A 16,434-nucleotide genomic window follows, 5' to 3' on the forward strand; every position below is an offset into this window, starting at 1 on the left:
GAGATCAACACCAACAGTGGGGAAAGGCCTATATAATTGCAAGCTAGGGCAATTATTGAGTAGACCAGATCAGGAAATGAATTCCCCAGGAAGTCTAGGGGGATACTTTAATGCAGTAGTGGGTTTCACTTACCTTCACTACTGGTTTGGAATCGGGAGCGTGCTTGCGCACAGCTCTTCTGGGCATGTGCAGAACCTTCTGTGCATGCGCAGAGCATCCATGATGACATCCTGGTGGGTAGGCGAAGCCTACTACTGCCGCCAATTTGCCCAAACCGGGGCGAACTGGTACAAACCCACCACTGCTTTAATGGCTAAAATAAAAGTATCTTGCAAGTCTGATTGTGCTTCTCCTTTCCTCCTTCATCTACCTCAGTCAGAGGGGTATTTTCCTGAGACTCCACTTAATACAGGTAGTCGTCGACTTATGACCACAATGGAGCCCAAAATTTGTTGTTAAGTGAGACATTTGTTAAGTGATTTTTACCCCATATCACGACATTTCTTTCCACAGTTGTTAAGTGAATCATCATAGTTGATAAGTTAGTAACCTGGTTGTTAAGTGAATCTGACTTCCCCCTTTGCTTGTCAGAAGGTTGCAAAAGATGATCACGTGACCCCCGGGATGCTGCAATGGTCATAAGTATGAACCAGTTGCCAAGCATCTGAATTTTGATCGCATAATCATGGAGATGCTACAAAGATTGTAACTGAAAGCGGTCATAAGTCATTTTTTTCAGTGCTGTTGTAACTTTGAATGAGCACTAAATGGACTGTTGTAAGTCAAGGACTACCTGTACTATCTCTCATCCCAGGATTTAAGAAACATTTCCATCTTTTATGTTTAATCAACAGCTTCTGAATACTGTATTTGTATCAAGGCTCTTTCCCTGGGTGTCTAATAAGGGAAGTCCTATAAAGGCAGCTTTGTGGTGTTTCTTTGAGAGCTTGAGGAAGGGAGGAAGGGAGGAAGGGAGGGAGGGAGGGAGGAAGGAAAGGAGGGAGGGAGGGAGGGAGGGAGGGAGAAAGGAAGGAAGGAAGAAAGGAAGGAAGGAAGGAAGGAAGGAAGGAAGGAAGGAAGGAAGGAAGGAAGGAAGGAAGGAAGGAAGGAAGGAAGGAAGGAGAAACATAGGATACTACCTTAAAAGATTTCTTTCCTCTTCTAAGATAATTCCTATTATGTCACTCATGTTTATGCATGTATGGATGTATGGATATGCACATACCTATGTCTATGATACATACTTTTGATGTCTATAAATTTTGTACAAATTATTTTGGTATTCTAAATAAACCATTTCAGTTAATCAATAAAGAACTGGCAACACTAATATTGATTTATGTTATATTTCTTTCAGATGGAACCAGACAGTACGTAATGTTTTATATTTACTTTACTATTGTCATACCCAGTGAATCTGTTTTCTGTTAAATATTAGCAGTAAAGAATGAGACACTTTCCAAGTGTCTTTCCAAACACTTTTCAAGAAAAAAAAAGAGCTCTGGAGAAGGAATTAAAAAAAACTTTCCATGGGAAATAAGCAATTTGCACTGAGCCACTTACAAGATGATGCCACTACTGTACATTGCTAACAACAGTGTATGCTAGGAATGCTAACAAATTACACTTGATATGAAATTAGCAAATCTGGAGCCAGTGGTAGCCAAACAATATGGACTCGGCTTATTAGAAGTCTTATTAGATGTTCATGTGGAAAGCATGAATAGGACTTATTGTCCTTGCATAATTATTTTGCTACAGCATATAATATAGCTCATATGAATGGATAAAAATCTAAAAAAAAGTCCTTCTCATTCAGGGCAAACCCAGCTTAGTTCAACATTTTGTTTGTCACAATAGTAAACCTGATGCCGTTAGGGTGCTCATCAGCAAGAGATAAATATATTCCTCACTCTTACCATTGCTCCAATGCAAATTCTATTTGGATGCAGGCTTTCCTAAGTGAGAATTAATCTTAAACCTTCCAAGACCAATAGCTCCTAATAAGCCTGTCCTCCCACCATTTTTCCAATTTCTTTTTAAGAAGAAGGAAGGCGATTAGTTTATTTGCGGTTATTCTTTCCACAAGTTAACTGTGCATGAAGTGAAGAAGTATTTCATTTTGTGTGTTTTAAATAATCTTTCAATCAGCTCTATTGTATGGGTTTTTAACAAATGTTTTGAGGTAGTGACAAAACCTCCCTATTCACGTTCTCCATGCTATTTATATTCCTAACTCATGTCTCTTCTCAGTTGCCTATTTTCCAAGCTAAGAAGTCCTACATGTTGTAGCCTTTTCTTGCAGAGGAGCTCTTTGAGCCCTCAGATAATTTTGGATGCCCTTCTGAGTAGCTACCAGGCTTATAAGCAGTATTCTAAAAGAATATGTACCATAGATTTGCTAAGAATATTACAGTGTTAGCATTTTTATTTTCAATCCCATTTTCTAGTGATCCTTAACATGAAATTGGTCTTTTTCACAGCCAGTCAATTTTTTTTTTGTCAAATGTTTGTTTTTGCTCTTCTCACTAGATATTCTCCAAAGGCCAGTTCCACAGCCATCACCTCAGCCCTTCAACACCTTTCCTTCCAGAACCACTAAGTCTAATATAATTCCTTTCCCACCAAAAATGAAGACAGATCTACATACAGGAAGGTTGGTTGAATGAACCGTCAACCCAAAGTACAGAATTAACTTATGCTGTAACTATTATTCATCATTTAATTCTATAAATAATATTCTTTTAATAATGATGTTCTATGCTAATACTCTACAGTAGATTAGTATCCATTTTAATAGTTAAGTAGTCTGAAAGAAGAAACTTTCATAATAATATATTTAAGATTTTTAATCTAAAGATGTTCCACGGAAATGGGAATCCCATAAGCCAATAGCTAAGACCAGAGGTGGGTTTCAGCAGGTTCTGACCAGTTCTGGAGAACTGGTAGTGTGTCAGGCCTGGAAACCATGCTAGGCCTTAGGTTTCCAGATGCTGCCACATTTCTCCCCCGAGGGGAAGAAGGGGGGTTGAGGGGTATGGTAACATTCTTCAAGCGGTCAAGGTCGGATTGTGTTCACATCTGCAGAAGGAGTGGCAAGAGAGGTTTCAAATAAAGTGGAAGAACGTTGGACCATGTGACCGGCAAAGGGGTTAAGGGGGTGGGACTCTTGGGGTTTGTATAACTGGGAAAAGAATCCGGAAGTTTCAGTTTTGGAATTTCACTCATTGTGTGCCAGTTTCCTTATGCTAGTAAAGAACTCTGAAAGACAATGGCTTCGAGTTTTTTTATGCAGAGGAGGTTTTTCTGGAACCTTGACATTTGAGAAGTTTGAGAAGTTCGGAGAACCAGTAAATACCATCTCTGACTGGCCCCGCTGATCAGGAGGAAATGGGGATTTTGCAGTAACCTTCCCCTGGATTGTGGAGGGAATGAAGTTTTTACAGTATCGTTCCCCTGCCACACCCATCAAGCCATGCTACGCCCACCAAGCCAAACCCACAGAATCAATAGTAAAAAATTTTGAAGCTTGCCACTGGCTAAGGCTATAATAATTTATTATTTGTTTATAAAGCTAACAAGCAAATTAAAATGTTTTAGCATTGGTCTGAGACTGCCAATTATGTCTTTGTTTCTATAAAGAACATAAAAGAAGAACGGAATAGGAACAGGAAAGGAAGATACAGCCTCCCTCTATGTTCTTTATAGAAAGGGTTGGATGCTTGTTTTAGCCATGGATCTACTGTACTTCTCATATTAAAAGCTTCAAGGCACATTTAAAAGATGTCCAATGGAAGTATAATTTTAATATTTATTCACACTATAAAATTTCATTCTGGAACAATAGTAATTTGAAAATAGTGGCTATACTCTTATTTTGGAAATCAAGAGTACCATCTGCCCCAGTAAAATGGTGATCCCAACTCTGCCTAAGAAGATAGCAGCAGTTCATCTTCCATTCCTTTCTTAAGAAACCAATGCTGGACTCAATCTTTGGACCAGAAATTGGGCAATTTTGATCCTTTGTCCAAGCTGCCCATTTTAGGGAAAGTCATTCAGAAGTTGATCAGGACACAGCTTCTAAGAACCCAGAATACATCTGGATCTATTTCAGTTGCAGTACATATTTAGTTACAGTATTGAAGCAGAATTTATTGCATTTATGGATGATCTCTACTGAGAGCAGAATGGTCCTTCTTGAGCTTTCAGTGACTTTTGATAACATCAATCATGATATATTTCTGGATGGGCTAAGGGAGTTGGGATTGGGGACACAATGTTGTGGCAATTCTCCTGGAGTTGCTGGCCGGGTTGGCAGTTGAAACCCCCAGACTGTTGGTCATGGGGGATTTCAATTTGCCATCAGCCGGCGTAGCATCTTCAGCAGCTCAGGAGTTCATGGCTTCCATGACGGCCATGGACCTGATTCAGTTAATTGACGGCCCTACCCACGTCGGGGGAGGCACCCTAGACCTGATTTTTATCTCTGGCCAGTGGTCTAATGATCTGGTTTTAAATGATTTAGTTGTTGAACCTTTGTCATGGTCAGATCATTTTCTCCTTCATCTAGACTTTCTGACCGCTACCCACCACCGCAGGGAGACGGAACCAATGCGCTGGTTCTGTCCCAGGCGCCTGATGGACCCGGAGAGGTTCCTGATGGAGCTTGGGCCGTTTCCCGAGCACCTGGCCCATGACTCGACTGAAGAACTAGTTGCGGCCTGGGAACGGGTCGCGGCTGGAGCTTTGGACCGTGTCGTGCCTTTGCGGCCTCTGACCCGGCGTCGGTCTCAACCAGCTCCTTGGTTCTCCAAGGAGCTGAGGGAGATGAAGCGCCGGAGAAGACGCCTAGAGAGTGCCTGGAGATCCAGCCGCTCTGAGGCTGACCGGACACTAGTTAGGTCCTATAGTAGGACCTACCTAGTGGCAATGAGGGTTGCGAAGCGTTCCTACGTTTCTCCCTCATTGCGTCGGCAGATAACCACCCGGCCGCCCTGTTTCAGGTGACCCGCTCGCTCCTTCAACAGGAGGGGCGGGAGGACCCCCTACAAGGGCGTGCCGAGGAGTTTAATGGTTATCTATACGACAAAATCGTTCAGCTTCGGGACGGATTGGATCAAAATTGGGTAGATCCAGGCGAGGGTTCTGAGGCCCGTCTTGTTGAGGTGGTTTGGGATGACTTTGATCCCGTGACTCCCGAGGACATGGACAGGTTGCTGGGTAGGCTGAACGCCACCACATGTTTACTGGATCCGTGCCCCTCCTGGTTAGTACTGGCTACTCAGGAGGTGACACGAGGCTGGCTCCAGGGGATTACAAATGCTTCTCTGCGGGAGGGGGTCTTTCCCGCGGCTTTGAAAGAGGCGGTGGTGAGACCCCTCCTCAAGAAGCCTTCCCTGGACCCAGCTGTTTTAGGGAACTACCGGCCAGTCTCCAATCTTCGCTTCACGGAGAAGGTTGTAGAGAGTGTGGTGGCATGTCAGCTACCCCAGTACCTGGATGAAGCTGTCTATCTAGACCCGTTCCAGTCCGGCTTCCGGCCCGGATACAGTACGGAGACAGCTTTGTTCACACTGGTGGATGATCTCTGGAGGGCCAGGGATAGGGGTTACTCCTCTGCCCTGGTCCTATTAGACATCTCAGCGGCTTTTGATACCATCGACCATGGTATCCTGCTGCGCCGGTTGGAGGGGTTGGGAGTGGGAGGCACCGTTTATCGGTGGTTCTTCTCCTACCTCTCTGACCGGACGCAGACGGTGTTGACAGGGGGGCAGAGATCGACTCCAAGGTGCCTCGTGTGGGGTGCCGCAGGGGTCAATTCTCTCACCCCTCCTGTTCAACATCTATATGAAGCCGCTGGGTGAGATCATCAGTGGCTTTGGGGTGAGATACCAACTGTACGCTGATGATACCCAGCTGTACTTTTCCACCCCAGGCCACCCCAGTGAAGCTGTCGAAGTGCTGTCCCGGTGTTTGGAAGCCGTACGGGTCTGGATGGGGAGGAACAGGCTCAAACTTAATCCCTCCAAGACGGAGTGGCTGTGGATGCCGGCACCTCGGTACAGTCAGCTGCAGATGCGGCTGTCTGTCGGGGGTGAATCATTGGCCCCGATGGAGAAGGTACGCAACTTGGGCGTGCTCCTGGATGGTCGGTTGTCCTTTGAAGACCATTTGGCAACCATCTCCAGGAAAGCATTTTATCAGGTTCGCCTGATCCGCCTTCCTGGATGCCTTATGCACAGTCACTCATGCTCTCGTTACCTCTCGCCTGGACTACTGCAATGCTCTCTACATGGGGCTCCCCTTGAAGAGCACCCGGAGACTTCAGCTAGTTCAGAACGCGGCTGCGCGGGTTATTGAGGGAGCGGCTCGGAGCTCCCACATAACACCTATCCTGCGCAGACTGCACTGGCTACCTGTTGTTTTCCGGGTGCGCTTCAAGGTATTGGTTACCACCTTTAAAGCGCTCCATGGCTTAGGACCGGGCTATCTACGGGACTGTCTACTGCCGGCCTCTATCTCCCATCGTCCGGTACGTTCCCACAGAGAGGGACTCCTCAGGGTGCCGTCAGCCAAACAGTGTCGACTGGCGGCCCCCAGGGGGAGGGCCTTCTCTGTGGGGGCTCCGACCCTGTGGAACGAACTTCCCCTCGGACTTCGACAATTACCTGACCTTAGGACCTTTCGCCGCGAACTTAAAACTTATTTATTTCGTATGGCTGGACTAGCCTGATTTTTATCTTTATTGGATGGGTTTTTTAAATTTTGTGATTTTATGGGGGAGTATGTTTTTTAACATTTGGGCATTTAAATTAGTTTTTTAAGGGATGTTTTTAATTATTGTGTGTATTTATATTTTATCTGCCTGTTCACCGCCCTGAGTCCTTCGGGAGAAGGGCGGTATACAAATTAAAATATTATTATTATTTATTATTATTCTTTTGAGGTCATTTCAGTCAATGTTGTTGGAGTGGAAAGGCTTTATCGTGTGCCTGGTTTTGCACAGATCTTTAGGGAATTGATAAATTTTAAAAAGTTTAACCAATTTTTTGCCAATCAAGTCTCTAAATTATTTTAGTTATTATAAAAGGAATGTGTATTACCTAAAACTAAAATGGTAATATATTCCATTAAAACATCTCTTGTCTTTCTGACATGATCCAGATGCATCTAGAGCTCCTAAGATGTTATCAGCATTAGAATTTGCCTTAGATTACTCTAAGTATTGGAAATATTAGTTGCTTGCAAGAATTCTAGAATAAAGGATTGCAATAAAGGCAATTTCTGGTTTAAATATAGTGAAGATTATAAAAAAAGGGGGGCAGCAAAACTTAACTTCTACCGTTCATATAGCTGTTGATTAAGAGGATACTTACTATAACAGAATTCATCTGTGTATCCTAATCAGTCCTTGTTTTCATTATAGCGTTCCCTCAAGTGCATCATTACCAACACATCTTCTGCCAAGTATGTATTTTAGAAATATTTTATGAATGTCAAGCTTGCATTTTGAGATAATCTACAGATACTGAAATCTAGTATTTCATTAAATCTTATCAGTTGGAGAACCATAACATATTTGTATTATAAAGCATCAATGATCTGTGCGTCACAATAAAGGAATGGGACAAATAAATTAATGACATGAAAGAAAAACAGAAATGTAAATTCACCTAACAATTTTCACTATGCTTTTTTGTAACTTCCCATACTTGCAAATCAGGCACAACTTCATGTATTGCCTTTTGTTCTAGATCTGAACTAGTGGTATAATTACACAGTGATGGGGATGCATATAGCTACTGTACATGCCAATAAATATGGCTATTAAATATATGAGCAATTAAGGTGGCCCTTTAAAATGTGTGTGGCGACATTTCACATATATAAAGAATGATAAATCATAATTTAGGGTAGAGTAATAAAAGTAAGGAGATGCACATGTACCAGTGGAAGCCAAGATCAACAAATAATCTACCCTGCACTATATAACCAGTTAGCACTGTACATTATCTACTTGTCTTTCAGAGGTGGGTTTCAGCAGGTTCTGACCAGTTCTGGAGAACTGGTAGCGGAAATTTTGAGTAATTCGGAGAACCGGTAGTACAAATTCTGACTGGCCCCGCCCCCATCTATTCTCTGCCTCCCAAGTCCCAGCTAATCAGGAGGAAATGGGGATTTTGCAGTATCCTTCCCCTGCCACTCCCACCAAGCCACGCCCCACCCACCAAGCCACACCCACAGATCCGGTAGTAAAAAAATTTGAAACCCACCACTGTTGTTTTTGCTGCTTCTACTCTGCTGGCACCAGATAGAGGAGTAACATCTGTATATACTGTATATTACAGTGAAAGAGAACATCTGTGGTGGATTTTACAAATGGAAAATTTTGGGAATTTTTTCATCTCTAGCAAGCTATCAATGTATTTGTGAGTGAAAGTTTGTGAGTAATATAGTCTGTTTTTAATCACTTTGTATACTAGATTGACAGCAAAACAGCATTAATCTAAATCTTGGTGTCAGTATGATGTACATCTGGTTCACTCAAAATAGATTCCTCAACTATATCTCAGTATGAATTCAGTGGGCTAACTTTAATTTCTAAATACATTTAAGGTAATCTCTCCAGAACCTTTTCGAAAACCCCAGCAGATGGCAGACCACCATTACCAATTCCCAATAAACCAAATGCAGAATTTCCTAAAGCTGACAATGAAAGAGTGGAACAAAGTCATAAGGTATACAAAAATTAAATACTGGAACATGTAAGTGATTTACTCAATAGAATCTCAGATCCAGCTGATACATATGAAATCAAGGGAACAGTATATGGACATGAGATGTTAGGTAAGATAAGTTAAGGTCAAGGCAAGTTGAAGTCAACGATAAAGACCAGCAGGAAGGTAGCTATTTCTATTATTCAAAATAAAATAAAAGTAAGCCTTGTAGGAAAACGTGTAAAGAAACTTGTCATATAATTCCCTCTACACAAAGTAGAAGCTTTTCTATAATATCTGTAGCCTGCAGAGGTGGGAACTAGATCTGTAAGAGGCAAAACATGCCCTCCCCCGAAAGCATATGCCCATCCAGTCACATATTCACTATCATGATTGGTGGATAGGTTCTTGCCAGCTGTTTACTCCAGAAAAAAATAAACCAGATTTAACCAATCATTTTGCTTAACATGCCCTGCACACATGAAATCAAGACACCATCATTGGTGGGGGAGGGAGACTAAAACACAGGCAAAGGAAATCAGCAATGGGGACAGCAAATTCCATGGCGGCATAGAATTATAGCAATCCAAAAATAAATGGATAATATTTTAATTTAGCAGTTAGCTAACATATTTGATAAACCTCAAGGAATCATTGGTAATTAGAAAAGTAAAAAAGCTAACACAGCTAAAAATGTCTTGACCCTGTCTAATCGTGGGTTAGACATGATGCAAGAGAATACACAATCCAAACTCAGGTCAAATTAACACCCCTCTTGATTTAAACTGCAACTTTTTAAACTTAGATTTTCCCCACTGTTTCTATTGCTTTCCTCATTCTTTGCTTTTATAAACACTATAATATTAGCTTGCCAGGCAGAAGTATTATAAATTGTATAAATTGTATTATATGCAGATAGTTCTTGACTTACTACCCAGAATTTGAGCCCAGAATTTATGTTGCTAAATGAAACATTTGTTAAGTGAGTTTTGCCCCATTTTATAACTTTTCTTGTTACAGTTGTTAAGTGACTCACTACGATCGTTAAATTAGTAACACGGTTGTTAAGTGTCTATGGCTTCCCCATTGTTTGTGCTTGTCAGAAGATTGCAAAAGGGGATCACATGACCCCGAAATACTGCAACCTTCATAAATATGAACCAGTTGCGAAGCATCTAAATTTTGATCTTGTGACCAAGGGGATGCTGCAATGGTTGTTAAGTGTGAAAAACATAAGTCACTTTTTTCAGGGATGTTGTAAGTTTCAATGGTCACTAAATGAACTGTTGTAAATCGAGGACTACCTGTATTAGAAAGAAAATATGCAGAACATCTGTATAGACCCTTAAGCAAGGACTTAAGACAAAGCAAAGCAAAAACAAGGTCTGGCAAAAGCTGGGAAGTATGGAAATTGTTGATTAAACTACGTACGGGAACAAGAAGAATCAGAGATATTCTGAACAAATAGGACTATCTGATGGCTTCTGCCCTTGCGTTTGTGATGACAGGCAGACAACAACATATATGTATACCTGTGCTTTGTGATTAGTGTACACTTGAGGCTCTCATGGCAGTGAGATGCAATTAATGTTGCTAATTTCTGGGCAAGATCTGTTTAACTTGTACATATTTTAATCTTGCATTTTATATTTTAAATGTTATGCTGTGTAGCATGCCTTATTTTAATCATGATACTTCTGCCATGAATAAAGAAAGAAAGCGAAGAAAAAATTGTAGCAGGGAGAGAAGATGAAGGAAATACCTCTGGATATGGCTAAAAGTTCCAAATACTAGGTGGTAATTTTATCTTAAGACAGAATTTGGACAATTGCATAGAAGTATTATTAAGTAAATGCATGGCAGGTGCAAAATATTTTAGAATGGCATCCAAAAGCCATGAAGGATAAACAAATTTTTTTCAAGAAGATGTAATATAATTTGTTTATTTACATTAAACATACATATTTAACAACTTAAGCAAAATTAAGTCCCAGCAGTTGAATACTTTCGGGACTTTAAATGATCTGTATGATTTCCTAAATACGTTCAAAATTCCACCTCCATGTTTATGATAATAAACACATTTTTTTCCATTTCTTTTTTCATTTGGCTGACTGATCATCAGGGTCAACAAAATCAGAAGTGGTATGCTGCTGATATCACCCGGTCAGATGCAGAAGTTGCACTTAGGAATATAAACCAGGTAAAGATTTCAATGATTATTGTGTGTATGGATCAGTATTTTTCAACCTCAGCATATTTAAGAGGTCTAGGTTTCATGCCCTGGACCCAGCTATTTTGGGAAATTACCGTCCAGTCTCCAACCTTCGCTTTCTGGCGAAGGTTGTAGAGAGTGTGGTTGCATGGCAGCTCCCCCGGCACCTGGAGGAAGCTATCTATCTAGACCCGTTCCAGTCCGGCTTCCGATCCGGCTAGAGCACGGAGACTGCTTTGGTCGCGTTGGTGGATGACCTCTGGAGGGCCAGGGACAGGGGTTGCTCCTCTGCCTTGGTCCTATTAGATCTCTCAGCGGCTTTTGATACCATCGACCATGGTATCCTGCTGCGCCGGTTGGAGGGATTGGGAGTGGGAGGCACCGTTTATCGGTGGTTCTCCTCCTATCTCTCCGACCGGTCGCAGACGGTGTTGACAGGGGGGCAGAGGTCGTCCTCGAGGTGCCTCACTTGTGGAGTACCTCAGGGGTCGATTCTCTCGCCTACCCTGTTCAACATCTATATGAAGCTGCTGGGTGAGGTCATCAGTGGTTTCGGGGTGAGTTATCATCAGTACGCTGATGATACTCAGCTATACTTTTCCACCCCGGACCACCCCAACGAAGCGGTCGAAGTGCTGTCCCGGTGCCTGGAAGCTGTACGGGTCTGGATGGGGAGAAACAGACTCAAGCTCAATCCCTCCAAGACGGAGTGGCTGTGGATGCCGGCACCCCGGTACAGTCAGCTGCACCCGCAGCTGACTGTTGGGGGCGAGTTAGTGGCCCCAAAGGAGGTGGTTTGCAACTTGGGCGTCCTCCTGGATGGATGGCTGTCCTTTGATGAACATCTGGCGGCCGTCTCCAGGAGGGCCTTTTACCAAGTTCGCTTGGTCCGCCCATTCCTTGACCGGGATGCCCTATGCACAGTCACTCATGCTCTGGTTACGTCTCGGCTGGATTACTGCAATGCTCTCTACATGGGACTGCCCTTGAGGTGCACCCGGAGGCTGCAGTTAGTCCAGAATGCAGCTGCGCAAGTAGTAATGGGAGCCGCTCGAGGCTCCCACGTAACACCACTGCTCCGTTGTCTGCACTGGCTTCCTGTGGTCTTTCGGGTGCGCTTCAAAATTCTGGTTACCACCTTTAAAGCGCTCCATGGCTTAGGACCCGGGTACTTACGAGACCGCCTGCTGTTACCGTATGCCTCCCACCGACCCGTACGCTCTCACAGAGAGGGTCTCCTCAGGGTGCCGTCCGCCAAACAATGTTGGCTGGCGGCCCCCAGGAGTAGGGCCTTCTCTGTGGGAGCATCGACGCTCTGGAATGAACTCCCCCCTGGCCTACGTCAAGTGCCTGATCTTCGGACCTTCCGTCGTGAGCTAAAAACATATTTATTTACTCAAGCGGGACTGGCATAATAGTTTGATTTTATATTGGGGTTTTATTAATATTTTAAATTTTAAATTCATTTTTAACTATCAGCTGTTTAGTAATTGCTATATTTTAATTTCTTTTAATTATATATATCTTGTATTTTATTTCTGGCTGTACACCGCTCTGAGTCCTTCGGGAGAAGGGCGGTATAAAAATTTAATAAAATAAAAATTTAATAAAATAAAAATAAATAAATGCCGGTGGGGTATTCTGGGAGCTGAAATCCGCACATCTTAAAAGTTGTTGAGGTTGAGAAACTCTAGTACATACATAAGTATATAAGATTATATACATTATAGTATATAAGGAAATTGCTAACTGCTTAAAAATGCAATCAAAATTTATCTCAGTTATTTATGTATTTTTAATTTTAAAGCTGTTGCAATGATATCTTTTCTCAAAAATGTTTTCATATGTTATTTTTTTAGGATGGTTCATTTTTAGTAAGAGACAGCTCCAAAAAATCAGTTACGCAGCCGTATGTTCTAATGGTGCTTTACCACAACAAAGTTTACAATATCCAGATACGTTATCAACAAGAGACTCAGGTCTACTTCTTGGGAACTAGCTTGAAAGGAAACGAGGTATGCTGTGGTGTCATTCTCTTAACTCCGTAATATTTCCACTATGAAAGATTATTAAATGTAAGACTTTCTAAGTCAGTCAAATTGCTCCTCCCTCAGATGTTCTACAAAATCTGTATATATTAACTGAGCAGAATCAAATCTATAAAAATGATGATGTTATCCATTCAAGGATATCCAAATCTTGGCTATTCAATGAGCCAGATCTCTCCACATCTTCTAATATTTCTATAAAAATATTAGTAACTAAATAAAGATCTGTTGATCTGTCCTCAACTAAATAATTCTATAAAATGAAATTATTGCAAAGTAGGCAAAATGAAGTTTTTTTAACTTTTTTTTTTCTGTCACAAAAATAACTGAAAGGTATTTTGCAAATCACACAGGACTTCACTTCGGTGACTGACATTATTGATTACTTCAAACGAATGCCCCTTCTGCTGATAGATGGAAAAGACCGATGCTCAAAGAAGCAGTGCATGTTAACATATGCTGCTGGAAATCTTTAGAAGCAAAAATGCATGAAGCTCAACTTCAAGCTCAACTCGGTCTTTTAAGTTAGAGGAGCAACTGATCTGTGTTGGATGAACTCTACATTCATATTACAGGAGTTATCAATTTGCATTGGATGAACTGAGATAATTTCTTATCTGTTTTTTCATATTGTACCATAAAGGTTGCTAATATATTATCTCTCCCTCCCTCCCACCCACCCCTCTTGGTATGAAAGCTGTTAAGCACATTCATTTTTCACTGAAAAAATTATATGTGTTATATCCGTTGATTAAAATATACTCTGTAGACTGTTTTATTATTACTGGATTTTTTTTTCAAGATGAAGTCTTCTAAACAATAGTTCTATATACATTTTCCATATAAAGTTTTAGTAACAGATTCATTCAAGAATAGTTTAACAGATATTTCCTGATGTTATCATGAGGAATGCATATGCATGCCTGTTAATGTTTGTTCTTAGTGAAAACTTGTTTATTGAGTTCCATATAGGATAGCACTGGTTAATTGTGATAATTAAGAGTCAAAGGATATTTGTGTGGTCATTTTCTACTTAAATATTTGTTAAAGAACTGATTGTTTCCTCTTGCAGTCTTTATTTGTATTTTTCTAACAAAGCTATTGTATATTATGACTTCTCATAATATAAATGTTTTTATTTTTTATCGGTCTTCGAACCATGAAATGTAAATTTATTTCTGTACCAATCATTCAATCTGGGTATAGGAAACCCTACACCCAGTGGTATAGTTTCCTGCAAGAGCAGGGGACTAGAAGACCTCAAGGTTACTTCCAACTTTGTCAATCTGTTATTATTATCTAAATTACCTTTAATTTTAATTAATTGCCAGTCTGACTTATTAAGAAGTATATTTTTTATTAAACTGTCATGGCAATTTGTCTGGATTGTATTTTTTCCTAACATATTATTTACTTAAACAACTTAAACTGAAGAACCGTTCTCATTTTTTATACTATTAAAGAAGTTGAAATGACACTGAATTTTTAATGCGGACATTTCATAATGTATCTTACAAAATGCAAAGATGATAGACTGGGTAGAATGGGTTGATTTGTTGAAAATAATATTTTAGTGACTTAAACAAACCATTTAGTCAACAAATCCGTTCATTATATTCTTCTTGAACAGTACCAGAATATTAAGATTTTAATTTTTTATTATAGTAGAAGAGTGAATCTTTGAATCTTTGATCTGCCTGTTGCAGTGTAAAGCTTGTATATTCTTACCTTATCTAAAATAACAAGTTTATTATAACAAGATTTTAAATGAGGGACATGGTGGCTTAGTGGCTAAGACCCTGAGCTTGTCAATTAAAATATCGGCAGCTCAGTGGTTCAAATCCCTAGTGCCGCATAACGAGGTGAGTTCCCGTTACTCGTCCCAGCTTCTGCCAACCTAGCTGTTCAAAAGCACGTAAAAAAAATGCAAGTAGAAAAATAGGGACCACCTTTGGTGGGAAGGTAACAGCGTTCTGTGTGCTTTAGGCATTTAGTCATGCTAATGACTAGTGGAGGCCTAATGACCATGGAGACGTCTTCGGACAGTGCTGGCTCTTCTGCTTTGAAAGCGAGATGAGCACCACTCCCTAGAGTTGGGAACAACTAGCACATATGTGCGAGGGCAACCTAAAATAACATGAACATTTGAACATCACACCAAAGCATATTGATTATTGTGTCAGGAAATTACAAGGAACCACAGACTTCCTCTTGTCTAAGATACATTTGGAGGCCTTTGTCTCTAGTTTATTCATTTAGATGAAATAAAAATTCACTATTAAATGTGATTAAAACTAATTATGGAACAGTCTGACGCTTTCTATATTAAATAAATCATGACTAAAATCAACCTCATAACAAGTTATGATTGGGGGGAGGAGTAAAAATTTCTGAGCACAGGAGTAAAAGAGGGAAAGGGACCCATTAGTGCAAGCCCTCAGTGGTTTGGTCACATTGTCCCGAGCAAGAAGCAATCTGATATTTCTGATGAATGATGAATGAACCCCCTTCTACCTCAACAGAAAATATTTCGATGAAATGGATTGTATGCTTCTTCTTTTTTTTATCCAGGAAAATAATTATGAAATATTTACCTATGAACAGCTGCATTTATACAGGTCAATTTTATTTAATACACAATTGTTTTAACAACTAAACATTCCAAATTAAGAATATAAAAATCAAAATATTTTATCATTCTTATTGAAACAATATTGAATATTTATTAGATTATTTATCTAAATAAACAAATACATAGCAAGAAATGTATACTGGTGTTTATATAATCTGAAAATAGGCATGGCTTTTATGTCCAGAAAAAATATTATTTTGCATCAATATATGCTGGGTCTTTTTTCACAATACAGAAATATTATCTTAAACAGAGGATTCAAGTCTTTTTTTTTTTAATCTCTTTCTCTCTCTCTCTGCTCATATGCAATTCAAACCCACTGCTTTCATATAAAATGTTGGTAAAAAGTAAATAGAAGAAGAAAATGCCAAAAGCATTTTTATGTGATGCCAGCTTATATATCAATATTTTAGTAGCTCAAGCTTAAAAAATTATATTTCTAACTTCTGATACTCAATTATAAACATATTCACAGAAATATTTTAAAGGACATTATGATAAGAGACCATTAAGAAATCAGTAAAGTTCCCTTTCACTTAACCATTTTAAATATTGATGTTTTAGACAACAAAACTACCGGAGAGACGCTAGCAAAAATAATATTCAGTTTTTATGTTCGAACTTGTTATGTATTAACAGTTGTGCCTTTAAATATTTGAGCGGGAAATCAGCACGTTGCTGATTGGACGAAGCCTCCAGCAGAACTGTATAAAAGGAGAGGTTTTTCCCCCAGCCTGTTGCTGGGTTCACCCTATATTAAAGAGCTGTTGTCACTACCCTGGTCTCCAGCCTCGTTACTTCCCGAACTTAACATTGGCGGC

At 40.3% G+C, this 16,434-nt stretch overlaps 1 protein-coding gene across 1 annotated transcript in view; it reads left to right on the forward strand.

Annotated features, from left to right (window-relative positions):
* The window catches only part of LCP2 (lymphocyte cytosolic protein 2), a 52,754-nt gene extending 37,096 nt beyond the window's left edge, over nt 1-15,658 (forward strand). The window contains exons 15-21 of the mRNA XM_058167875.1: nt 1,359-1,371; nt 2,489-2,657; nt 7,428-7,468; nt 8,618-8,739; nt 10,844-10,921; nt 12,793-12,948; nt 13,335-15,658. Of these exons, the coding sequence (XP_058023858.1) occupies nt 1,359-1,371; nt 2,489-2,657; nt 7,428-7,468; nt 8,618-8,739; nt 10,844-10,921; nt 12,793-12,948; nt 13,335-13,457 (702 nt within the window). The 3' untranslated portion in view covers nt 13,458-15,658. The remainder of the gene's footprint in view (nt 1-1,358; nt 1,372-2,488; nt 2,658-7,427; nt 7,469-8,617; nt 8,740-10,843; nt 10,922-12,792; nt 12,949-13,334) is intronic.
* Nucleotides 15,659-16,434: the final 776 nt, after the last annotated feature.

Source organism: Ahaetulla prasina, chromosome 2, assembly GCF_028640845.1.
Source record: "Ahaetulla prasina isolate Xishuangbanna chromosome 2, ASM2864084v1, whole genome shotgun sequence".
In the NCBI taxonomy this organism is placed as follows: Eukaryota; Metazoa; Chordata; class Lepidosauria; order Squamata; family Colubridae; genus Ahaetulla; species Ahaetulla prasina.